General features: G+C 42.4%; 1 protein-coding gene across 1 annotated transcript; it reads left to right on the forward strand.

Annotated features, from left to right (window-relative positions):
* Positions 1-396: 396 nt before the first annotated feature.
* Positions 397-25,793, forward strand: LOC119660966 (protein argonaute-3). The gene is made up of 7 exons (XM_038070026.1): positions 397-1,091; positions 18,284-19,704; positions 19,764-19,947; positions 20,002-20,167; positions 20,225-20,372; positions 24,928-25,179; positions 25,297-25,793. The coding sequence occupies exons 1-7, from the start codon at positions 578-580 to the stop codon at positions 25,381-25,383; spliced, it is 2,772 nt and encodes a 923-aa protein (XP_037925954.1). The 5' UTR covers positions 397-577; the 3' UTR covers positions 25,384-25,793.
* Positions 25,794-26,322: the final 529 nt, after the last annotated feature.

The following is a 26,322-nucleotide window of genomic DNA, read 5'->3' on the forward strand; positions in this document are numbered from 1 at the left end:
CTGAAGAAGGACACATGTTGTGTCCGAAACACCTGTTTGCAATTTTTAAGAAATATATCTATAGTATAATCGGAAACTTTCCATTTTCTATTAGTACTTTTTATTGGGCTGCTTTGCAAAAGAAAATTGTGTGTGTAAAGTAATATCCCACTTCAGATGTGTTCGGCACATCACAATTAGATCACTACGGGAAAAAGTAAAGTGAAATATTTACGTTTACATCCTGTTTCAGTTATTTTGTTTACAATCCGTTTCCATTTGTTTCGAGGAATAGATATATAAAGGATTTTCGATATTTTGGCATAGTATTCAGCTACCAGTAGAAAATAATTTTGTTTTGACAGTTCTATGTGGCAACACTTCCACACAGTTACCGCTCATGTGGGAAGTAAATTCGCGTCTAGTAGACAAGTTTATCTCAACCATTTGTTTCTTTCATCGTGAATAGCGTTGCTCGCTGGGAAATCCGATCTAGCCAGCTTGAGCGTGTTTATATCGCCGTGTCCGTACTTCTTTCGCGTATATTGCGTGTTCAAGTTGGAATTCAAGGAGCGCGAGAAGATTACAATTGAACAAAATGAGTGCGGGCCGCGGTCGTGGGGAACTGATTAGGAAGTTGTTAGAGTCCCAGTCACAGAGTTCCTCGTCGGGAGACTCTGCTAGTGGCGGTGGCGGAGGAACTGCTGGACGGGGGCTAGGGGCGACACAGGATAGTGGCATGGGCCCCAGTGGGTCGGCACAAACTGCAGGCAAAGCCTCAGGACGTGGGAAACTCTTTGAAATGCTTTCCTCATCATCCAGCTCTTCGCCCCTTCAGACTACAGCTACATCCTCTAGTAGTGGCGGCAGAGGGCGAGCCGCCCTTATACAAAGTCTTTCGCAACAAGGCGATAGTGCTACAATTGCTTCGTCTGTTATTTTGGGTCGAGGCCGCCTCCGAACTGGGGCTGACACCAAAGCCGGGGGCGACGCCAGCTCGGCTCCATTGGCCGAACAGACTATCGCGGATAGACCAGATCTTACCAGGAAAATGGAAGAGGTCGTAATATCGGAAAGGGAGCCTGCACCTGTAAGAAAAGTGGGCACGAAAGGTATGTAGTTGATGTCAACATATAATTCTGAAAGCCTCATGTGCCCATGTGTAGATCCACGTTTGAGTACCGTTAATCTAAAATGGCGCTTGTGAGCAGGCAAAGAATTTCATAATAATGAGCAAATTCCTACATCCAGTATTGGACATTTCTTCACTTCCATTGTTTTTGTCTATCGAGTGCAATGCTATCTGTCGTCAGCAGAAATAACGTAATCAAGATACACCTTTAAATGAGCGATAGGAATTCGGTAGTCCGAAAAACTGAAAACCTTGATTTTGTTGATATTAATTTTTAGTCACTTCCAGAGCCGTTCCCTTAAGGTCCATTACTCTTTGAAAGGGCAAGCAAATATCGGTGTAGTCGAAGTATATCTTTGTAGTGGGAAACATATCCAAACAATTGCCTCTTTTTTACCTTACACTATATTTGCCATGAGTTGGTGTTTCAGTTCCGTTATCGTTACACTTAATGTTTTGCAAGTGATAAACCTACAGGACAACCGTAAAGTTGAATGGAAATTTTAAATTCGAAGCGGAATCTGCGACCAATGACGAATTGCATTATGAAATTGTTTCACGTATTAGTGCAATTTGGATGAAGTGGCGTTCTATATAATCGACGTATCAACGAAAGTCTCAAATTCAAATTTTATCGCAACGTCCGTCATGCCGCACTCTATTGTCCTGAGTGTTTGCCGACTATAAAAGATAATGAACGGCGCCTTGCGACAGTGGGGATGAAAGTGGTATGTTGGACCAATGGCACCATGATCACATCCGCAATCGATATGGGCTTGCACCGATCGTCGAGAACTTGCGGGAGAGGCGCCTTCGATGCTATGGGCATGTAATGTATGGTGATGAAAACTTACTTGCCAAGATTTGAACATTGAAGTCGATGAGAAACGACCATTAGACTCTCCGAGACAACATTGCCTTAACACGTCAAATGGTGATTTCATAACCTCTCTCATATGAAAGAGCAAAATGGCGCAACGTTTAGCTGATCAGATTTATTTCGCTTAAGGGCTTTGATGGTCGAAATGATTTCCGGATAAAATCTCCAAGTAAAGGTAAACAACCATTTGTGGGTGGTTTAAATTCAATTTCAACCCTGTTTTTATTGCGTGTGTTCTGGAGCTGCTAAATCTGCTACTGGCCATGGTGTCACCGATATGATTATACATTATTGCCAGTTGAAACACAACTGAACTATTTTGCAAAATGATGTGTCCGGATAGCTGAGTGGTTAGAGCACAAGGCTGTCGTACGGAAGGTCGCGGTTCAAATCTCACTGGCGGCAGTGGAATTTGTATCGTGATTTGACGTCGGATACCAGTTGACTCAGCTGTGAATGAGTACCTGAGTCAAATCAGGGTAATAATCTCGGGCGAGCGCAATGCTGACCACATTGCCTCCTAGTGTACCGTTACGGTTTTGAATGAAGTGCTCTAACACACTTCAAGGCCCTGTTCCAATATGGATTGTTGCGCCAACGATTATTATTATTATTATGAGACGATGAGATGTTGGAAAGGAGGATCAACTACAATGTCAAAAAATGCACCCTTAAATCAGGGAGTGATGCTAAGAAGTTACCCGCCCGTAAAATATGAAAAAAAAACTTGATTATGGACGCGGGTTCGGTCGTTGTCACTGCTTTCTTCTTTTTCTTCAGCCTTTGTCCCGTTTACAAGCGGGGTCGACTCGCCGTGATCGGTTTCGCCATTTGGCTCTATCGAATGCCTGATCTGGGTGCAATCTCGAGGTTTTCAAATCCCCATCTAGCGTATCAAGCCACTCGTTGTTTAGATCTGCCTTTTGGTCGTTTACCATCGATTTCGATGTTCAGACCAATCTTGGCAAGTGAATTCTCGTTTGCACGAATTGCGTGACCATACCATCGAAGACGCCTCTCTCGCAACTTTTCTACAATCGGTGCAACCCCATAACGATCGCGGATATCCTCATTTCGGATGACCCGAGGTATTTAAATCGCTCAGTTCTGGGCAGATCACTGGCGCTGACAGTGATTGTGCCTGTTTAATGAGGATCGGTCGTCAAAAATTCAGTTTTGTTTAAATTCAATCTGAGACCGTGTTGCTTGAGGCGATCATTCCATTTTTGAACAAGTTGCTCGAGATCATTTTTGCTATCAGATGATAGGAAAACATCATCTGCATAAAGCAGTGTGTAGGACGCTGGACGTTGGATATCCCGTGTGACAGTGTCCAGTGATTCTGCCTGTTTCATGGGGATCGGTCGTCATAACTTCAGTTTTGTTTAGATTCAATTTTTGACCGTGTTGCATGAAGCAGTGTGTAGGCCGCTGGACGTTTCATGTCTCGTGTGATGGTGTCCATAACAAGAACAAAGAGGAGTGGTGAGAGGGCGCTTCCTTGATGAACACCAACAGAGACACGAAGCGGTTTTGATACACCCGTCATACTTCGAACTTTACTTTTCGGATCGTGGAAGAGCAATTGAACCCAGCGCACGAGTTCTTCTGGCACGGCATACCAGATGAGTTCGTGTGGTACACGGTCAAACGCTTTCTCTAGATCCAGAAAGGCAATGTATAGAGGGCGATGCTTCTCACGATGTTTCTCCATGAGTAACCACGCAGCGTGTATTGCGTCAGTAGTTCCGCATTTCTTGACAAATCCGGCTTGATTCACGGTTATTTCAACGATCTCGCGAATACGGTTGTCAAGAATGTGTTAAAAAATCTTCATGGTATGGGAAAGTAACCGTAATTTGGACATTCTGCTGGACTAACTTTCTTTTTCCATATTGGAACAGTGGTACTTTTTTTGCCAGTCAGATGGTGTTCTTCCTTCCTGAATAACCCGGTTAAAGAATTCACTGAGCCACAATGTTGGGTCCCAGCTCTTCGCTTTCCAGAGCTCAGATGCAATGTCGTCAGGTCCTGTTGCTTTCCCCGATTTCATTTGTTTTATTGCCTCCTCGACTTCAGTTGCGCTGACTGGTGGAACTGTTCCAAATGTCGGCAATGATTGTGGAAGTGGAGGATGAGCAAATTCTTCAGTTGAAATCTGCTCGAAGTATTCTCGCCATCTATCCGTTGCGGCTCGACGGTTGGTAAGCAAAGTACCGTTCTTGTCATTAACACAACAGAAGTGTTCGATATCCTGTGTGCGTTCATTACGGCTTTTAGCAAGTCGATACAGATCTCTCTCGCCATCCCGAGTGTCCAGTTTATCGTAAAGATTTTTGAAATGGTTCGCTCGAGTGACAGCGAAGCTTTCTTTGCTTCCCGGTTGGCATTCTTATAAATTTGCCAATTAGCAGGCGTTTTATCGTCGAGAAATTTGTGGTAGAGGCGTTTCTTTTCACGGACCTTCATTTCAACATCATCATTCCAAAGCCAAGTATCTCGGTTGATGTACCGCTTACCCGGCTTGGCGACCCCGAGGGTTGCAGAGGCCGCTTTGTGGATCGTGTCTTTCATTTGGTTCCATGATTCTTGTACATTCGTAATAGTCGGCAATCGTATGAGTGAGACCGTTTCTTCTTTCTTCTCACCAAATCGCCACCATTTAATGCGCGGCGGGCCAGTGCGTTTCTCACGCTGTTTTGCCGGTGGCTTAATTCGCAGGACGGCAATCAACGGCCGATGTTGATGTGCGATGGTCTAATAGGGAACGACTTTGCAATCAGTGACAGTGGTAAAATGTTGGTATTTTATGAGAATATAGTCGATTTGCGTTTTACTGTTCCCACTATAAAATGTAGGAAGATGGGACAATCGTTTGATGAACCATGTATTCAATAAGTACAAGGTCATGGGTGTCTGCAAAATCGATTATACGCTCGCCACCCTCATTCCGCGCTCCGAACCCCTTTCCCCCATGGCAATTGTAACCGTCTGCCTTTTCACCCACGTGACCATTAGGGTCGCCGGCAGCGATTATTTTATATTCGTCAGCAGGCACGTGACAAGTCTTTTCATCGAGAAGTTGCCAGAAGGCATCTTTCTCGGCATCAGGTCGACCTGTCTGTGGTGCATACGCGATGAAGAAGTGAATAGTGCGATCAGCTGATATAATGGTGAGCTTCATGAGCCGATCATCAAATCGTTCGACTTCTTTAATGGCATCACGGAAACCCTCCGAGATGGCAATGCCAACACCATATTGGGTGTATGGGTTACCAAAATAGAGAAGTTTGCAGCCATTTTTACCGCGTTCGCGTTCAATGTCGCAGCGTTTGGCACCAGATCATCGGGTTTGTTGCAGAGCGCAGATATCAATGCGCCTTTTCCGAAGGGCTCTTGCGAGTTCCTCGGTCTTTCCAGTTAGGGTACCAACATTTAGCGTGCAGACACGTATTTGATTTGTTCGTTGTGTGCGGACTAACTTGCTTACGTCCTGACGCCGTCCATGCGTCAAGAACCCTTGCCTATTTCTCGGCAGGACCGGGACCCGTCCTGCCGCGTCGACTGAGGTGGACGCCCTAACATTTCTCCGAGGCTTGTGACTCAATTCGATCATCATGTTTGTAACGACATTGTATGCATTTTCTTGGACTTGTCGCGGGGCCTGTCACCAAGAGAGGTCAGGTAGAATTTAGCATAGTGGAATAAGAATAATCTCTTTCCCTGATCTCAGCATTTTATTTTTGTTTTATTGAGGATAGTACAGAGTACGTTGCCTCAAACCCTCCTCCTTTACCTGGGCTTGGGACCAGCATACTATGTTAATCGCATGACAGAGTTGGTCGTTGTCACTGCTTTGTTCGTTCGTAAATCAGATGTTCGCGTTACCTTTCTTCGTTTTTGAAGCTTCTAACAGAAGTCCAGGCAACCGCGGATGTTGTTTGCGGAAAGTGAAGGCTCCACACTGTAATCCTGTAGTGTATCGTTACGATCTGGAATGAAGTGCTCTTAAGATTGTTGCGTCAACGATTATTGTTTTATTATTATCTTACATACAATGCTCGATTTCTATAACTCGAGCGAGAATTTCAACGATATAAGCTTGACATTCTGGACCTAAGCGAAGTAAGATGGTGGGATTCAAGGGAGCATTCCTCTCCCTCTTACGGAAACGTTCTTTTGTATTTTGGGAAACCGAGCACTAGCAGACGCGAGTACGGTGTCGGGTTGTTTCTGACGGCTATCGCAAGGCGTGCTGTCTTGATCTGGGAGTCGGTAGTTACACGGTCTTGGCGACCGTAACGATAATGTTGAGAGGTTTGTGGATTCCTGCAACTTCTACCGCCTCCTCATAGTTCGAGCAGGTCCGTTAAGTTTGAACTGATGGACATCTTATGCGCAACAAATTAACAGATTGTGATCAGCAGTAGACTTAGGACATTCGGGATGTGCGTAAAAAGAGAGGCGCTGACTTTGGCCGCGACCATCTGATGGTCGCTTGTGTATTGCGTCCGCTAATTCCCGGAGAGATAGATAGCTGCGACCCCCAGATTCAAAATCGACTACTTATCTGATCGCCTGACATTGGGAGAACTACCTTGCTGACCGGATGGCAGATACACTAACTAACCCAGTTGAGAATATCGATGAGCATCGGGTCATCATCAAAAGTGTTCTTTTCCCGAAAGCGCATCATAAGATTTAGCTCACTGCAGAAGCGGATCGATGAACAGAAGATATTGAAGGCTCTATTGACTGCTGTGAGTGATGGTGGGCGTGACGCGCTCAAATTCCGATAATAATAAAAATCGTTGGCCCGGCAATCCAATTGGATCAGGGGCTTGAAATGCGATAGAGCACTTTATTCAAGACTGTAATGGTGTACTATAGGATTACAGTACCCTGTAGGAGGCAATCTGGTGGGCATTGCACTTTTCCGTGATTATTACTCCGATTTGGCTCAGCAACTCCTTCATGGCTGAGTCGGCTGGTATACGACGGCAAATCCCGGTACAAATCCCAATGGCACCAATGAAATTTGAACTACGACTTTCCGTACAACAGTTTACTGTTTCAACCACTGAACGAAAGCCCGAGAAGTTCGGCGTAGTGTACGCCGTGACAAGAGAAATTGCTATTGCGCTGGCCAGAGAAGCGAAAAATGTCGCAGAACGCAATGATTTCAGAATTGTGTATCATAATGCAAAAAAGCGTTTATCTTTCGATGGTCCTGTGAAGGACTTTATGGCTGGAACTGCATTTCGGAGAAACTTATCACTATTATCACAGCGACGTATGATCCCGCAAAATGCCACGTGCTGCATCGAGGTAAAATCTCGGATCAATTGGAGGACCAAAGCGAAGACCGCCGAAATAATTGCGCAAAATCTCGCGTGTTATAACGAAGTAAAATCTCAGAGGAATTTGAGGTCCAGGAAGTTCGCCAGGTTTGCAGTGGCCTAAATATTTTGAATTAAACCTAGGGAAGTGGTGAGACTTTGAAGGGCATCTCCTCTCCTTAATTAAGAGGTTGTGAATTTTTCCTCAAACAAATGAAATCAACTCTGGCCATCTCTTCTTCGAAGTGTTCTTGGCATCCCCTGCGGTTCCTGTAGAACTACTTCCGCCTTTTCAAAAATCCTCAGAATCCGAAAGGAATTGGAGAATGGGAGAATGGTTAATACCCGTAAGAGGGGCCCATCTTGGGTGTGACAGCTGAAGGAAAGAATATATACGTATGCTTCTTGCTGTTGCCAAGGTAATGGCCAGAATAATAGTAGAGCAAGGCAAAGAACAGACCAAGCTGATTTTTACTCTGGATCCTTCCTTCTCCTAGATAGGACCACATTAACATCTTCCTTCCACCTTCTTTGCATTGATTTCGAGAAGGTTGCACGATAGGGAATTTCAAAAGAATTTAAAGTCTAAAACAAAATTAACCAAGGTTGCTATATGTTTTGATGCTTTTTCTTGTTATCGACGACTTCACTCAATGGACCACGTTATTTTTCTTCACGCTGTTTATATCTGCTTGCTCTCTTATCGAATCAAGGTTCTTGATTATACCAACAAAACAAGTCGGGGAACCGGAAGCTGGACGCTTCAGGTATGAAAGATTGTGTCTGCCTCGTCTTCTTTTTCTACCATAGATATTGCCCTTATAGAAATTCCGGGCTGGATCATCCTCATCCATACGGATTTAGTGATCCGTCCACGGTAACATATTGAGTGGGATTTTATCCACAACCTGACGGTCATGGTATCGCTCATTGATTTCGTCGTTATGTAGGTTACGGAATCGTTCATTCTCATGTAGGGGGCCAAAAATTCTTCGGAGGATTCTTCTCTCGAACGCGGCCAAGAGTTCGCTATTCTTCTTGCTAAGAACCGAAGTCTCCGAGGAATACATGAGGACTGGCAAGATTATTGTCCTATAAAGTAAGAGCTTTGACCCTATGGTGAGACGTTTCGAGCGGAAGTTTTTGTAAGCTGAAATATGCTCTGTTGGCTGACAACAACCGTGCGCGGATTTCATCATCGTAGCTGTTATCGGTTGTGATTTTCGACCCTAGATAGGAGAAATTATCAACGGTCTCAAAATTGTATTCTCCTATCTTTATTTTTTCCGTTTGATCAGTGCGGTGTTATTGGTTGGTTGATTTTCGGTGCTCACGTTGCCACCATATACTTTTTCTTGCCTTCATTGATGTGCAGACCAAGATCGCGCGTCGCCTGCTCGATCTGGATGAAGGCAGTTTGTTCGTCTCGGGTCGTTCTTCCCATGATGACGATATTGTCAGCATAGGTCAGTAGTGTGGTGGACTTAAAGAGGATCTTACCTCTTGCATTTACTTCAGCATCACGGATCACTTTCTCGAGGGCCAGGTTAAAGAGGACGCATGATAGTGCTTCCCCTTGTCGTAGACCGTCGTTGAAGTTGAATGGTCTTGAGAGTAATTCTACTGCTTTTATCTGGCCTCGCACATTGGTCAGGGTCAGCCTAGTCAGTCTTATCAATTTCGTCGGGATACCGAATTCTCTCATAGCCGTGTTCAGTTTCACTCTGGCTATGCTTTTTCCATCGCTTGCCATAGAGAGAAAATCTGATCTGTTGCTGATATGCCTGGAGTGAAGCCTCTTTGGTATGGGTCAATTATTTTTTGCGTGTATGGGGCTGTCCGGCCTAGCAGGATCTACAGTTGGCGGGACCTCCAACTCGCCGATGTTCTGGTTGTTCCGTAGCTCATCAAAGTACTCAATCCATCGCTCCAATATGCCCATTCTGTCGGAAATCAGATTTCCCTCTTTGTCTCGGCAGGACGAGCATCGAGATGTATAAGGCTTCATCCTGCTGACTTGTTGGTAAAACTTGCGCGCCTGGTGCGGTTGCTCCCTGTACTTTTCTAGTTAACAGACTTGTTGATTCTCCCAGGGTTCCTTTTTCCGTCTGTGAAGTCGCTTCTCCGCTCGACGGAATTCGTGATAAGTCCCTGCGCGTGCCCACGTTCTTTGAGAATGCAACATTACTCGGTATGCGGCATTCTTCCGTTCCGTGGCTAGCTTACATTCATCGTCAAACCAGCCGTTCCTACTTTTTCTGCGGCTGGGACCAAGTATCTTTGTGGCCGTATCAATGATAAAGTTCTTCAGGTGGTTGTGAAGGTCATTTGTTGATGCTTCATCTCCAGGACCTCTGTTGACTGCGGTTATTGCGGCATCCATTTCCTTCTTGTAGGTGTCGCGGAGGACTGTGCTGTGGATGGCTTCAGTGTTAACTCTCACCTGATAGTCCGGGGGGATGCTGGGTGGTGTCGTTATTCGAGCTCGGAGCACCATATCAACGAGATAGTGACCCGAGTCTATATGTTCTGACATTCATCAAGGCTAAGAGGTGGTGGCGTTCAATCAACACGTGGTCAATTTGTTGAAAATGGTCCCATCTGAAGAGGCCCACGTATGTTTGTGAACCGCTTTCCGCGCAAACCAGGTACTTTCAACAACCATTTCGTGTAATACTGCTAATTGAAAAATCGGCAATCCGTTGTCATTTGTATTTTTGTGTGAGCTATGGGAGCCAACGTACCGCTTGAATATGGGCTCCTTCCCTACTTGGCTGTTAAAATCCCCAAGTATGATTTTGATATCATATCTGGGACAGGCTTCGAGGGTTCGTTCTACTGCCTCGTAGAAGGTATCCTTCTTCGACTCTGCAGTCTCCTCTGTAGGGGCGTGAACGTTAATGAGGCTTATATTTCTAAACTTGCCTCGCAAGCGCATAGTGCATAGCCGTTCGCTTATGTTCTCAAAGCCGATAACAGAAGGTTTCATTTTTTGGCTGACTAAAACCTACTCCGAGCACATGGCTTACTGGATGGCCACTATGATATATGGTGTAGCGACTCTTCTCCAGGAAGCCGGTCCCTGTCCAATGCATCTCCTGTAACGCTGTTACATCAGTCCTATATTGGGCAATCGGCTAGTTGCTCAGCAGCTTCATCTCTGTACAGGGAGCGCACTTTCCATGAGAAAATACGCAAATCGTTATTCCTTTTTCGTTGCCAGGTTCGTCGTTGTGTAATCCGTCCAGTCCAAGGCTCTTGTTGTGGTTTCGTAACAAGTTGTTTTCTGTGTAGGGTTGTCAACTCTACCCAACCTCCAACCTGGAGGACCAGTTGATACAATTTGTCCCGTTTTTAGGCGCATGAGACTCGCCTTCATCCTTCTCCGTCTGCAGCTTTTCGTTGAGAAAGAGCTTCCAGCGATCACCACGTGGAGGTGGAGATAGGGTTTGGTAGTAGAGCTGTTGGTGTTGGTTCAGCAAGCGTTTCTCAGGTTTTATGCTCCATCTTGGGTACCAATCTACGTTTCGCCCTGGGACCTATACTACCCTTTAACCACCAGGTGTTGGCATGCCGCAGATTAATTTAACTAACACTTATGTTTGTAGACGGGACATGGGTCTGTTTGTACATACTGGAATTAAATCCTCATCAGCCTCCCTTTTTTCGCTTTTCCTGGTAGAGGCGGAGGAGAGGGGTTTGACAGGCAAGCCTGTAGTCCTTTTTCCTTTGCGGCTGAAGTTTCCTTATGTAGAGCCTTCCTCTCCTGTTTTTTGAAAGAGTTAAGCAACAGTGTCACCGATAGGCTGGCCGTAGTCAGGTTTTCAGTTCCCCTCATTAAGGGAGTTGCTGTACTATCCTTTCTGGCTGACCACGCCGTAGACACCGGGTGCAGGTTTTCCACTGAAGTCTTCCCCAGATTTCTCCGTGGGGCAACATGAATCTAGTGAGGCCTCCAAAATCCTGATTTTTCAAAGTCGGGGGTGGATTCGAAGTCTGTGTGTCTTACCACTTGGAGAGTTACAATCCTTTGTTTCCATCTTCATGTTTTTGTGGACACCCTTAATGGGTAGTAAACTACCATAGGCTCCCCCACCATGACAAGGTAGTGTCCCAGAGGGGGAAACAGTCGATTGCTAGCGGAAATGTAGTTTTACTGTCATGACCACTCTATTCACCAAATTTAAACATCACAGAAAATATTTAGTAGTTGTTAAACAGTACCGTTTATGAAAATAGCAGGCAATTTGACGCCAAGGAAGACTTGCGAACTTGAACTCCTAAACAGACCTCTTGAAGCAGAGGAAAGCTGTATTATCTTCCAAGAAAGTAGTGTCGGCAATCAAGTAAAATTGCACTGGTCAAACGGGAAGAATAAAGATAGGAGGTTGTTGTTAGTCAACAGAGCCTATTTCAGCTTATAAAAACTGTTCCGCTCGAAACATCTCACCATAGGGTCAAAGCTCTTACTGTACAAGACAATAATCTTGCCAGTTCTCATGTATTCCTCGGAGAAAAATTGCGAACTCTTGGCCGGGTTCGAGAGAAGAATCTTCCGAAGAATTTTTGGCCCCCTACATGAAGATGGACGATTCCGCAGCCTACATAACGACGAAATCTATGAGCGATACCATGACCGTCAGGTTGTGGATAAAATCCCGCTCAATATGTTACGGTGGGCGGGTCACTTAATCCGTATGGATAAGGATGATCCAGCCCGGAAATTCTATAAGGGTAATATCTATGGTAGGAAAAGAAGATGAGGCAGACCCTGCCTGAGATGGAGCGATGGCGTAGGTCAGGACGCCAGACAGCTTTTAGGGATATTGAATTGGTGGACCTAGGCGCAAAACCGGAATGTCTGGAGTTCCTTATTAAGGCATGTCAAGACCGGATACAGGTTGTTGCGCCGTTGATGATGATGGTGAATCAAGTAAAATGGGGTATAGCTAATGTCTACGTCATGTCGAGGTCCGTTTGTGTGGTGGGTGAGAGGCTCAGACTGTACTGGTTCAATGTATTCGATGCCCCCGACTAAGGGGTTATCGCAAATTCGTTTATGTATTAATTTCATCCCATATATTATAGTATAAATAGTCATTTGATTTTTTATGGCTAAAATATGCAGGGAAATCAACTGATCAGTTTTACATAGTATGTTCAGTAGTAAATTGAATCTAACTGGGTTACTTTTATACGAAAAAGGTATAAAAGCACCCACACGGGATGCACTAAAATATTAAATATTCATATTGCATATTACACATACAACATAGATGTATGTTAAGTGGGCCTATATACCTATTTTATATATAATAGAAGCATATGTCATAATAAACAATGGCAACAAGTGTTTGTGTATTTTTTACTTGGTGTCAACCAAAGGCTCAAGCTTACGATATTTATATTGGCGGTTTTATCTACACAATGCAGAGCAAAGCAGTAGAAAATGCATATGACTAGCAATAAATAATAAAAGGTAATTTAATTTAATTTACAAAAAAGTAATGAAAGCTGATGCTTGTGATACTACATTGTAATATTCATTATGTATTGTAATATCACTTTTTCAAAAAGAGATGGGATATCATATTACCTACTAAGATGTATAATAATTTTCGCCAAGGCTGTATTGCCAGTTTGTTATGGTTGCCTAAAATTCGTCTGATGGGACAAATTTTGCGATATATTTCTTTGGTTCAAGAGTTGGTTTTGTCTAGCAACATTTATGCTCTGAGGGAATAGAGAGTCAGCCTCTTATTCTTGCTGCTCCAGGTTCGAATCCGAGTTGTCATAGGTTGTTTCGCTGCTGTGAGCTTATCACTTGTACAGCGTTTGTGCAATGATAGTGAAATTGAAGCACAGTCTGACTGCGGATGTCCTATGCTCCACTAACAAGCGAACAGGAAACACTAATTTAGATTCTAGCAATTGTTTTTAGGAGAAGCCTGCTACCAGTTTTAATAGAATTTAAGATTTAATTCCCCCTCTACGCAATATTGACCAGGTACCAGGTGTAATTCCGCCGCATTGAATTTAAATATAGAGTTCAAGCTTTTCGTTTGTTTGGGATATGAGGGATTCTAAGTCCACATCCACTTGGTATTGGTTGAACCACTCTGCGTTTTAAATTTCTAAACGATATTTAAAGTGAATAACATTTTAAAAAAAAAATTAAAATGCTCAACCCTCTGGCGTTTCACCGGTCCTTTAATCACTCGTCATTCACCTCGGTTGTCGGTTCACTCTGAAAGACCGTTGTGCATTACTCCAGAGACAAAGCCCATATCTCATTTTTATCTGAGGGCTAGAGCACTGCTCCAAAACTTACATCGCGCATCGGTGTAGAGTTAACTCAGTTAATTCTCACCGGTCCGTGGGGCTACCAACCTAAGAATGGGCTAAAGGCAACATCCAAAATCCCGTATCACAGCGATCATGCAAACATCTTTGTGTCATGTAGATACTAAATGGAGGACAGTCCATAATAGAGCCTTGAAGCTATTTTTAATTTTTAACTCTTGGCATCACACCGTCTGCTACTGACTTTAGCAATTTTGTTTTCAGTTTACTGAAAATATTACTGAATACATTATCTCAAACCTTTTTTCGGTTGGAACCTGGTTGTAATGTAAATTTCTACATAACTTAGAATAGTCGATTTCTTTAGGTTAAGTAACCATCTCATCTTGCTATCTGTAATAATGGGTAGAAAATCAAGAGCGTCGAATTTTTTTCATATCTGGAAGTGTTGTTCTTGCTGATGTTACCCCTTGAGAACACTAATTTTACATTCTTTGCTCTGTCCAAAATCTGGAAATGTATTACGCCAATATGATCTCTACGCTGTTATGTGGAAACAGCACATGAAAAGTCTGTCATTGACTCGAAATTTCCAAGGTTTCATTAGCTCGTGTCTGCGTTGTACCGCCGAAATACTCTGGCCTGATACAACCACAATCGAAGAACTACAACGCCATTTGGCCAGATATCCGAGGATGTGTTGATCAGGATGATCAAGAACCAATAACAATAAAACATGAGTGCAGTTGATGTACTATACTAGACATATGATTCGAGAAGCTTTTTGAATAGCCGGATAGAAAATGTTGTGGATATCAGACATTATCAAAAGTGTTTTTATATGATTTGTTTCTAGTGAGCCACGTCTTAAAGAAAGAATGACGACATCAATGATCGTAAGGAATCGACAGCACGAATCCCGTGACAAAGTGTGGTATTTCATGGGAGAAGACTGATGATAATTACTTTCTTAAGAGTAGATTAATAGATTAGAAGTTTAGTCATAAATATTTTTGAAGGGAGTAACTCCCCTATTAGCTGGATATAGAGAATTCACTCAAATTATTCTCTGCTTATTATAAAGGCGACCAAACCGGGAAAGAGATTTGTGAGTTAACAACGTGCAAATATCGAATCTTATTATGCAACGTCTTCTTTTCATCGCTCATCCACAATAATATGGAGACCCTCCAGGATGGTTGCTTATATCAACTGTAGCGAAAATTTCAACAATGTAGGGGTAAGATGTCGAAACTCTGGGAAACACTCCTCTTCCTCTTACGGCAATGCGCCGTTGTACTCTGGCAAAACTACGGGAAGTAAGCCTAAACTCGATGTCGGATTAAAGCTTACTACATTCGCAAGGTGCGTCCTCCTGTCCTCGGAATTGGTATAGGACAGAATATTAACCGTGGGAAACGTTTCAATAATACAGTATGACAAAGACCGCACAGGAAACGCTTCCTAAAAGAAACATTGCGAATGTCAACTTACCGGCAACGTATATTTAATCATATCGGATGTAAAAACAAGAGAGGCGCTGATATCAGTTTTGAATGAGATCATCAGTAGATGGTCGCTTGTCTTCGCTTGCGTGTTGCATTCTCATCTACTTGCAGGAGTGAAAAGCTTTAACCGGGTAACTTAAACACGTCCCGTTTTCGGGTCCCGGCGGTCGGTCTGCATTGGATAAACTATCTTGCCGACAGGACGACAAAAGATTCTGTCGGGACTGCGGAGGATTGACAAAGAGCGCCATAAGATCTGGCTGACTGATTTTAAAATTGACGAACGTAAGGAAATGAAGTTTCAAGCTCCGATATTGCGGCCAATCTAGGAAAGTATTGCGTAGAGTGCGGCATGATGAAATTGAATTTATTATTTCGTTGGCAAGGGGCAGAATCTGCCGCAATTAATAATGACCTCACGATTGTCAGGTGAGGGACGTTAACGGCGGACCGCTCATCCACGATAATGAGCAGTTTAAGAGGTAGAAGAAACGTGTTACGTTTAAAAAGTTGCGTTGTGCCAAATTTGTACATTTATCAGCCGTAAATTTATCATGGAAAAACTGTTGGGATATCGAGTTTAAGGCTGCCTATGCTAGCATAGCAGGGTAATACTGTACAGGGCCGGTATTCCGACGAAATTGATAAGCTTGATTAGACTGAACCTGACCAATTTGCGAGGCAAGATAAAAGCATCACTTTCAAAACCGTTCAATATCAAGAACGGTCTAAGACAAGGGGATGCCCTTTCATGCGTCCTCTTTAACCTGGCCCTGAAAAAGTGATCCGCGATGTAGATGTTAATGCAAGAGGCACCATACTCTTCAAGTCCACCTGACCTATGCTGACGATATTGGTATTTTGGGAAGAACAACCCGAGACATACAGTCTACCTTCATCCGATCGAGCATGCGGCGCGAAAAACCAAAGAGTGAACAGCATCAAATAGCATTGGTCAAACGAGAAGGATAAAGGTAGGAGACTATAACTTTGAGACCGTTGAAAGTTTCTGCTATCGATAAAAGCTATGACGATGAAATCCGCGCACGGTTGTTGGCTACCAACAGAGCCTATTTCAGCTTACAAAAACTTTCGCTCGAAACGTCTCACCATAGGGTCAAAACTCATATTGTACAAGACGATCATCTTGCCAGTCTTTATGTATTCCCCGGAGACCTGGTTTCTTAGCAAAAAGTTGCGAACTCTTGGTCCCGTTTGAGACAGTGTTGGGCATATTCCTACGAATAAATTCGTACTATTATTTTCTATGAATACGAATGCATTCCTATTCCAAGAAGTGATTATATCGGTATTTACACAAGTGAATACGAATCCGGCTGTATTCTCACGTCCGAAAGCGAATACGAATTCTGTTGGATTAATACGAGTATTACCAAGAGCGATACGAATTGTTTGTATTAAAATGTAAGCATTCACCTAGATATCGAATATCAGCGCCTTAGTGACCTGAGTAAAGTACGGTAGAGTCGGATTTAATCTCCGATGAGAAAATGACAAGGTGTTGCATTTGTAGACAAAAAAGTATGCACATACATATAAACTCGAAAGATATATGACTTGCGGTTTCGTCCATGGCAGAGGCAACTCATCAGACGCTGCCTCACCTCTACCCTGGGAGCAGCGTGACTGTGGTTACAACGTGGTATTTGCTGCCTTATGTTAATTCAAAAACACGGCATGTGTATGAATTATATTGAACAAAAAACCGCCTGGTACAATTTTAGGCCTAAGCCGGCCGCGACTAAACTAAAATTTTGCAACTTGGGTGCTTGCCCAAGGATGAGGGTTCCGTGGACCACAACCGTGAAAGAAAGTTGCTTTCCAACTGGTTCGGTTCGCCATTAAGTGGATGGCGGACAGGAATCCCTTAATTCTTAACCAACAATTTTAATTTAGCCTCGGCCGGCTTAGGCCTTAAACTTTACAAAGCGGTTTTGTGTTCAATATAATTCATACACAGGTCTGTGTCAGAGAAATGTTTGTGTCTGAAGCAACCAGGTGGTTGGCCAATTGACTCACACAGTACGTGCATATAAATAATTGTCACTTACGTAATACGCATATATAAATATTTAAGTTTCTAAATGGAGAATAGTGCAGCTCACAGTGCGTATCTCAGGCTTGCAATGGACAAGCCTTGTTTACAAATTACAAACAACCAACCAAGTATTCCATTTCGGATCATCTATGGGCGTACCGTGAGGGGTTGTTTTGCAATTCGTACACATATATGTACATATCTACAAACGTGTCGGTTGCAAACCGACCGGATTTCATCGTCATAACAGATCCTGCCTGAGATGGAGCGATGGCGTAGGGAACTGGGATGTATGGCGTTCCTTACTAGGTAGGCCTAGGTCGGATACCGGTTGTTGCACCGTTGAAATAAATGAAATGAGCTTGGATAAATGAACGAATGATTCTATTGTCATGCAGAAATAGTGGTAGTTGCATTTTTCAATAATACCGTTCTAATTTTACATACATAGTTTATATTGATGAAATTATTGATGCAAAAACGAAATACCTGCACAGAATTCCAATGGAATGCGCGGAACGACTCATGGAAGAATTCTTTTGTGTCCGGCACGTTGAATGCAGAACACGCTACCTGGTTGATAATATGAATACTTTCGACTGTGCTGTGCTGGATAGCTAGCTTCTGGATTGTATGAATAGAACTTAATGACTACGATGAGCTCGTATTCAGTTATTAATTTTTCTAACAAAGATGGCCCGCTGTACCCATGGAAGCCAATCAAAAGTTGTCCTGACAGTAAAATATGTTGCAGAAAACTCTCATTACATGGAAAAGTGAAATCGAATGCAGAGTCTCCATCTGATAAAGTCTTTTAATTTATCCAAACAGAATTAGATGTTTCACTAGGCTAGTAGTCCAGGCAATTTTGAGAGTTTCGGTATGATTGGTATGACTAAAGGATGAATTCGAACCAAAAACTAAATATGTACCAATAAAAATGGGAAGATCTCAAGGTCGTGCAATATACACATATACTGGGAAAGAAACTGGTTTAGACTTTGATTTTAAATTGCTGAACATTTTTTATTGATCGCTTTTATTTGTATTATGGAAGTATTTTTAAATTCGGTTTTTTTCTAGGGCGACCCGTTAATGCAGTCTGTAATTATATACGACTTCAATCTGATCCCAATAAGGGTGTATTCGAATACGAGGTGCGTTTTTCACCTAATATTGATTCACGGAATATAAGGATGCGCCTGCTTAACGAACATCGAGACAAATTCGGCGGCGTAAAGACATTTGACGGAGTTCAGTTATATCTGCCGATAGCATTGCCCAACAAAGTAACAAAGTATACATCAAAAAATCCCGCTGATGGTTCCAATATCGAGATCCAAATAATTTTCAAAAGACGGAAGCCTCTACGAGAATGCACCCAACTCTATAACATCTTATTTGATCGAGTGATGAAAACTTTGAATTATGTTCGTTTCGAACGGAAGCAGTTCGACCCTAGCGCACCTAAAATAATCCCGCAGCATCGCTTAGAGGTTTGGCCGGGATATGTAACGGCTGTGGATGAGTATGAAGGTGGAGTGATGTTGTGTTGTGATGTTTCACATCGACTTCTGTGTCAAACTACAGTTTTGGATAATTTACGAGAAGTATATCAAGCTGGCGCAGAACAATTTCAAACGAATGCAAAGAAAGCATTACTAGGTTCTGTTGTTCTGACTAGATATAATAATAAGACATATCGTATTGATGACATTAATTTCGACTCTAGCCCGATGTCAACATTTCAAAAGGGGGATCGTGATATGTCATATTTGGAATACTACGAAACTCAGTACAATATAAAAATCAACGATCCAAACCAGCCGCTTTTGATAAGCATGAAACAAAGACGTGTGGCAGGCAAAGATGCTCCGGAGGAACTTATGTTCTGCCTTGTTCCTGAAATTTGTTACTTAACAGGGCTTAGGGACGACTTACGTTCAGATTTCAAAGTAATGCGGGACATTGCCACATTCACTAGGGTCACTCCGAATCAGCGAGTTGCCGCACTCCATAAATTTAATCAGAATGTCAACAGCAACCGTGAAGCCCGCCAAATTCTTGAAGATTGGGGCTTAACGTTGGCAGATCACCCAGAAAGAGTATCGGCTCGCTTGCTAGATGAAGAAACAGTATACTTTGCCCGCAAGGAATTTCCTGTTGGACCAAATGCAGATTTTTCGCGATATGCGACAAACAATGAACTGCTGGAGGTCATACCCATCAACAACTGGCTTCTTATTCATACTCGAAATGATATGCGTTACGCTAAGAATTTCATCGATTGTCTGGAGAGGAACTCACGCCCCATGGGCATTGAAGTTAATAAACCCATAGTACAAATTTTGGATAATGACAGAACAGAGACATACGTAAATTGTTTACGGAAACACATAGCAGCAAAGACGCAGATCGTGGTGTTAATTTGTCCGACAGCGCGAGATGACCGATATGCAGCCATAAAAAAAATCTGTTGCGCTGAAATTCCCGTCCCCTCCCAGGTGCGAATATTTATGCTTTAACCATAATGTTTCCGAATCGTATTAACGAATTGTTTTAGGTGATTAATTCAAGAACACTGTCGAACGATGCGAAAAATCGTTCGATCGTTCAAAAAATTGCATTACAAATGAACTGTAAATTAGGAGGAACACTATGGAGCGTGAAAATCCCATTTCAAAATGTGATGATTTGTGGAGTTGATTCATACCACGATGCAGGCCAGAAAGGGAATTCAGTATCAGGTTCGTTAATTGTTTCAGTATTGACTGTCAAGGTAGACTTTTGATATATTATAGCTTTCGTGGCGTCGCTAAATTCTGCATATACGAGATGGTATAGTCGGGCTGGTGTCCAAACACGAAAGGAAGAAATCGTCAATGGGCTGTGTGCGTCTTTGAAGTATGCATTGCAAGCTTATGAAAAGCTTAATAACAATCTTCCAGAAAAAATTATATTATTCCGGTAAATATTTGTCTGATGGAGGGATGAAACGGTCTTTGATGTATTATTTAACCGCAGTGACGGTGTGGGTGATGGACAGTTAAAAGTGTGTGAAGAATATGAATTGCCTCAGCTTCAGGATGCATGTAAAATGGAGTATTCTGGATACAACCCAAAATTCACATTTATAGTTGTACAAAAGCGAATTAACACTAGGATATTTGCGGTGAGTATAATTATTGCATTATATAGCAAGTAGCACAAATATTTAATCTATTAGTTATTAGCAATGTTCAACCTGAATAGGGAATTATAATTAAGAATGATTTTACTTTTTATCCGAAATGGACGAAATGGGAAAGAGGTCTAAAGTCTATCCAACAAAATATAGGAAGAAAATAGCCAATTATTTTACTTGCACTTTTTTAGATTATTATTCAGTTTCAATTTGAACGTCTAGTCGTTCATTATAGCTGGACCAATCATGTATAAGGTGTAAATTCAATTAAACGTTAATATATTGATATTTAGCTCAATGGAGAAAAATGCCGCGCTTTCGTTAAACCTCACGGCTACTACTTTTGGCTATCGAAAACGACTTAAAATTAATTTCTGGAATGTGCGTACGCTCCTCGACAGCGGTATCGAAAACCCCCAAGATGGCTCGGTCCCATCTTGCACGAGAATTCCAACAATATTAAGTGGACATTCTTGGCCTAAGCGAATTGAGATCGTGGGACCTGAAGAGTACTTCTTTTCTTTCTGCAGCATTGTGCTTTTGTACTTTGGTAAACAAAGTGATGGCAGCTTATTAAGGACATGATTTTGATAGGTGATTTGAATGACATGGTGAGCTCTGACAACACCTTACTCGAGCATGTGATGGTGAGGTATGAGCTGGGTGACTGTAACAATAACGGTGAAACATTTGGATTGGACATTTTTGATTGGAAAAAGATTCCCAAAATGACGAAAACTGCTTTTTAGCTAAAAATGTAGATTCACGCAATATATAAATGATGTATAGGAATGCAGAAATTGGAAGTAAATGGGACAAGAAATTTTCACGAGAAAACGCGTTTAAAATTTGTAATGTTGTAAAGCTTGTTTTTAAATGCTGTAAAATGAAAAGAGACTAAATACTGATTTGAAATTTGAAACCAAATGTCTTGAAATATTTTTCTTGGTTTTGTTGTTTATCTTCGGTTTGACTCTACTCTCCCCAACACATAATAATATACCCCATGATATGTTGCTCTGATAATATCTGTCAGTGTCTGTCTTGTTATGCAATTCCAAGGGGCAACTTCTAAATCTACTACTGATCGCAAAGTGGCCGATCTGATTGCTTATACGATGTCAGTCAGTTGAAACCCAACTGACCATATGGCTGGCTCTACGCACGAACAATGTGCCAACAATGATGAGGGGGTAGAGTCTTTCAAAATCCATAAACCTCCCATCTTTCTCGTTACGGTCGCCAAGACACTGTTTTCCCATATCATGTTGGAGCAAGCCTCGGAGAAATGCTAGGGCGTCCAGTCGACGCGGCAGGACGGGCCCAGGTCCTGTCGAGAAATGGGCAAGGGTTCTTGACGCATGGACGACGTCAGGACGTAAGCAAGTTAGTCCGCAGACAATGAATAAAACAAATACGTGTGTGCACGCTAAATGTTGGTACCCTAACTGGAAAGACCGAGGAATTCGCAAGAGCCCTTCAGAAAAGGCGCATTGATATCTGCGCTCTGCAACAAACCCGATGGTCAGGTGCCAAACGCTGCGACATTAAACGCAAACGCGGTAAAAATGGCTACAAACTTCTCTATTTTGGTAACCCATACACTCAATATGGTGTTGGCATTGCCATCTCGGAAGGTTTCCGCGATGCCATTAAAGAAGTCGAATGATTTGATGATCGGCTCATGAAGCTCACCATTATATCAGCTGATCGCACTATTCACTTCTTCACCGGGTATGCACCACAGACAGGCCGACCTGATGCCGAGAAAGATGCCTTCTGGCAACTTCTCGATGAAAAGACTTGTCACGTGCCTGCTGACGATTATATAATGGTCACGTGGGTGAAAAGGCAGTCGGTAACAATTGCCATGGGGGAAAGGGGTTCGGAGCGCGGAATGAGGGTGGCGAGTGTATAATCGATTTTGCGGACACCCATGACCTTGTACTTATTGAATACATGGATCATCAAACGATTGTCCCATCTTCCTACATTTTATAGTGGGAACAGTAAAACGCAAATCGACTATATTCTCATAAGATACCAACATTTTACCACTGTCACTGATTGCAAAGTCGTTCCCTATTAGACCATCGCACATCAACATCGGCCGTTGATTGCCGTCCTGCGAATTAAGCCACCGACAAAACAGCGTGAGAAACGCACTGGCCCGCCGCGCATTGAATGGTGGCGATTTGGTGAGAAGAAAGAAGAAACGGTCTCACTCATACGATTGCCGACCATTACGAATGTGGAAGAATCATGGAACCAAATGAAAGACACGATCCACAAAGCGGCCTCTGCAACCCCCGGGGTCGCCAAGCCGGGTAAGCGGTACATCAACCGAGATACTTGGCTTTGGAATGATGATGTTGAAATGAAGGTCCGTGAAAAGAAATGCCTCTGCCACATATTTCTCGACGATAAAACGCCTGCTAATTGGTAAATTTATAAGAATGAAAACCGGAAAGCAAAGAAAGCTTCGCTGTCACTCGAGCGAACCATTTCAAAAATCTTTACGATAAACTGGACACTCGGGATGGCGAGAGAGATCTGTATCGACTTGCTAAAAACCGTAATGAACGCACACAGGATATCGAACACTTCTGTTGTGTTAATGACAAAAACAGTACTTTGCTTACCAACCGTCGAGCCGCAACGGATAGATGGCGAGAATACTTCAAGCAGATTTCAACTGAAGAATTTGCTCATCCTCCACTTCCACAATCATTGCCGACAGATGGAGCAGTTCCACCAGTCAGCGCAACTGAAGCCGAGGAGGCAATAAAACAAATGAAATCGGGGAAAGCAACAGGACCTGACGACATCGCATCTGAGCTCTGGAAAGCGAAGAGCTGGGACCCAACACTGTGGCTCAGTGAATTCTTTAACCGGGTTATTCAGGAAGGAAGAACACCATCTGACTGGCAAGAAAGTACCAATGTTCCAATATGGAAAAAGAAACGTAGTCCAGCAGAATGTCCAAATTACCGTCCGATCCGGTTACTTTCCCATACCATGAACATTTTTGAACGCATCCTTGACAACCGTATTCGCGAAATCGTTGAAATAACCATGAATGAAGTCGGATTTGTCAAGAAATGCGGAACTATTAACGCAATACACGCTGCACGTGTTCGAAGTATGGCGGGTGTATCAAAGCCGCTTCGTGTCTCTGTTGGTGTTCATCAAGGAAGCGCCCTCTCACCACTCCTCTCTGTTCTTGTTATGGACACCGTCACACGGGATATCCAACGTCCAGCGCCCTACACACTGCTTTATACAGATGATGTTTTCCTAGCATCTGATAGCAAAAATGATCTCGAGCAACTCCTTCAAAAATGGAATGATCGCCTCAAGCAACACGTTCTCAGATTGAATTTAAACAAAACTGAATTTTTGACGAGTCGCTCTATATGGTTCTGAGTGTTGGCCGACTATAAAAGACAATGAACGGCGTCTTGCGGTAATGGAGACGAAGATGCTACGTTGGACTACTGGCGTCACACGTTTAGATCACATCCGAAATGAGGATATCCGCGATCGTTATGGGGTTGCACCGATCGTGGAAAAGTTGCGAGAGAGGCGACTTCGATGGTATGGTCACGCAATTCGTGCAAACGAGAATTCACTTGCCAAGATTGGTCTGAACATCGAAATCGATGGTAAACGACTAAAAGGCAGACCTAAACAACGGTGGCTTGATACGCTAGATGGGGATTTGAAAACCTCGAGATTGCCCAGATCAGGCATTCGATAGAGCCGAATGGCGAAACCGATCACGGCGAGCCGACCCCGCTTGTGAACGGGACAAAGGCTGAAGAAAAAGAAGATGTTGGATCAAGGTCTTGTAATGGCTTCAGAGCCCATCTTGGCATTCAGATCACCCACCACGATCACAATTTCATCTTTAGAGAGCCTCTCCTGAACGGTGTGTAATTGCTCGTAGAAAGCATCTATCTCCACTATGTCGGAAGCCGTTGGTGCACAGCACTGCACAATTGTGATGCTCCTTAACCTGAACCGAAATCTTGTAGCCAGAAATCTTTTAGAAACCGGCTCCCACTTGAACAGAGCGTGCCCTGCGGAAGCTGTCAAAAACAACCCAACACCAAATTCGCGTATGCTACTAGTCCAGAATACAAAATCACATTGCCACAAGAGGGAGAGAGAGAGTCCCACCATTTTACTTCGCGTAGGCCCAGAATGTCTGGCTGATATTGTTGGAATTTCCGCTACCATTTTCGAGGAGTGTGTGCACATTTCAGAAAATTTGATTCAATTTCTCCAGCACTAGACTGGGCACTTTGGGAGGAAATTGCTTTGGTACTTTGGTTGAGAGTTGTAAAGATCTTAAAGCACAATATTTAATGGTAACAAATTATCAATTTGTTTGAAAAAGATTCTAATTTCTTTAGCCGAAACATCCTAATAAATGAAGAAAATTAACAGTAAATATAGGAGTAATTCACATGAAAAATGTATGTAAAAAAGTGAAAGATTCATACAATTAAATTCTGCTTTTTTCATTTAATTTTTACAGGATACACCCAACGGCGAATTGCAGAATCCCAGCCCCGGTTTTGTTCTCGATCACACAGTTACCCGAAAGTATTTATATGATTTCTTCTTGGTTTCCCAGTCAGTTCGACAGGGCACAGTATCTCCAACTCATTTTGTGGTTGTGAAAGATGAAGCCAATTTTTCACCCGATATTATCCAAAGATTAAGCTACAAATTGTGCTTTCTATATTACAACTGGCCAGGAACTGTTCGCGTGCCAGCATGTTGCCAGGTAAGAAAATAATAAATGATAAATTTATTCTAGTTTTGCGTTCTCCCTGAAAATATTACGCAGCTCTTGTTATATTCTTGGAAAAAAATATATTTACAATTTCTGGTTTACTTTCAGTATGCTCATAAATTGGCTTATCTAGTCGGACAAAGCGTTAAACGACCAACATCTGAGAAATTAGCAGATAAGTTATTTTACCTATAAAAAGTACAATGTAAGAAATTCGTTACTTTATTACGTCGAATTACTGCCACCTTATTCCGCATATATTTATATTCCATACAAGAGCAAATTTTCCATTGACTTATCGGCTTTATAAGTTGAAGACGGTATTTATAAGTTTACATCTATGATCATTGTTACATTTGAAAGGAATTTTAATTTACTTTTAACTAAACCAAAATGAAAGAAGCCTGAGTTAAATATGTTTTGTTAATAAAATACGACACGACCATAAAATAATATTATAAGGAAAATTGAATACTTTTATGAACAAAGGGATTATTTTTTATATTCTTTTTCAATATTATTTAATTGAGACTCCTGTAGCTTTTATCAAAGATTTGAATGGTAAAGACAAATTCATCTCAATATAAATTATCTCCGCCTGGAAATCTATTTTTCTGTAATTGCTTCCTAGAAGTTCGAGTACGAACAACGATTAGAATGAAAGTGTAGGCGTAGTATGCCTATGCAAAAATGTTTCTACACTTGCGTTATTATTCACTTTAACATTTGGGAACATAATCAGAACCTGGTAGAGAAAAAAGAAAGATCCTCGGAACAATTGTCTAAGAAATCATTTTACTGTCGAGAGTCTTTATTTGTTCTACACATATTAAACAATTATCTGATGAACAAACATTACCAAAGGATAATTGAGTTGAATTTTATATAATTGAAATGTCTTGTCCCTTCTGTCTGTTTAGGTTTGCATCCGAATAATTTGAATGATAGAAAGCAAATAAGGAAAAAGGATAATGTGGAGTACTCAAGGCGATGTATATGTAAAAAGTTCAAATATTTCGTAATACACCGTATCCTTCCGACCCCACCGAACTAAAGATGGCTAATTGCTCTTTTGACGCAATTTGGTTTTAGATTTAACACTGGATGAAATTACATTTTTTTGCGTTTGTGGAA

The sequence above is a fragment of the Hermetia illucens genome, chromosome 1 (assembly GCF_905115235.1).
Source record: "Hermetia illucens chromosome 1, iHerIll2.2.curated.20191125, whole genome shotgun sequence".
Taxonomy (NCBI): Eukaryota; Metazoa; Arthropoda; class Insecta; order Diptera; family Stratiomyidae; genus Hermetia; species Hermetia illucens.

Coding starts and splice junctions, on each gene's coding strand:
- LOC119660966 (XM_038070026.1), top strand. CDS start 578: ATGAGTGCGGGCCGCGGTCGTGGGGAACTGATTAGGAAGTTGTTAGAG. Junction 1,092..18,283: donor AAGAAAAGTGGGCACGAAAG/GTATGTAGTTGA, acceptor GTTTTTTTCTAG/GGCGACCCGTTAATGCAGTC. Junction 19,948..20,001: donor GAAAGGGAATTCAGTATCAG/GTTCGTTAATTG, acceptor GATATATTATAG/CTTTCGTGGCGTCGCTAAAT.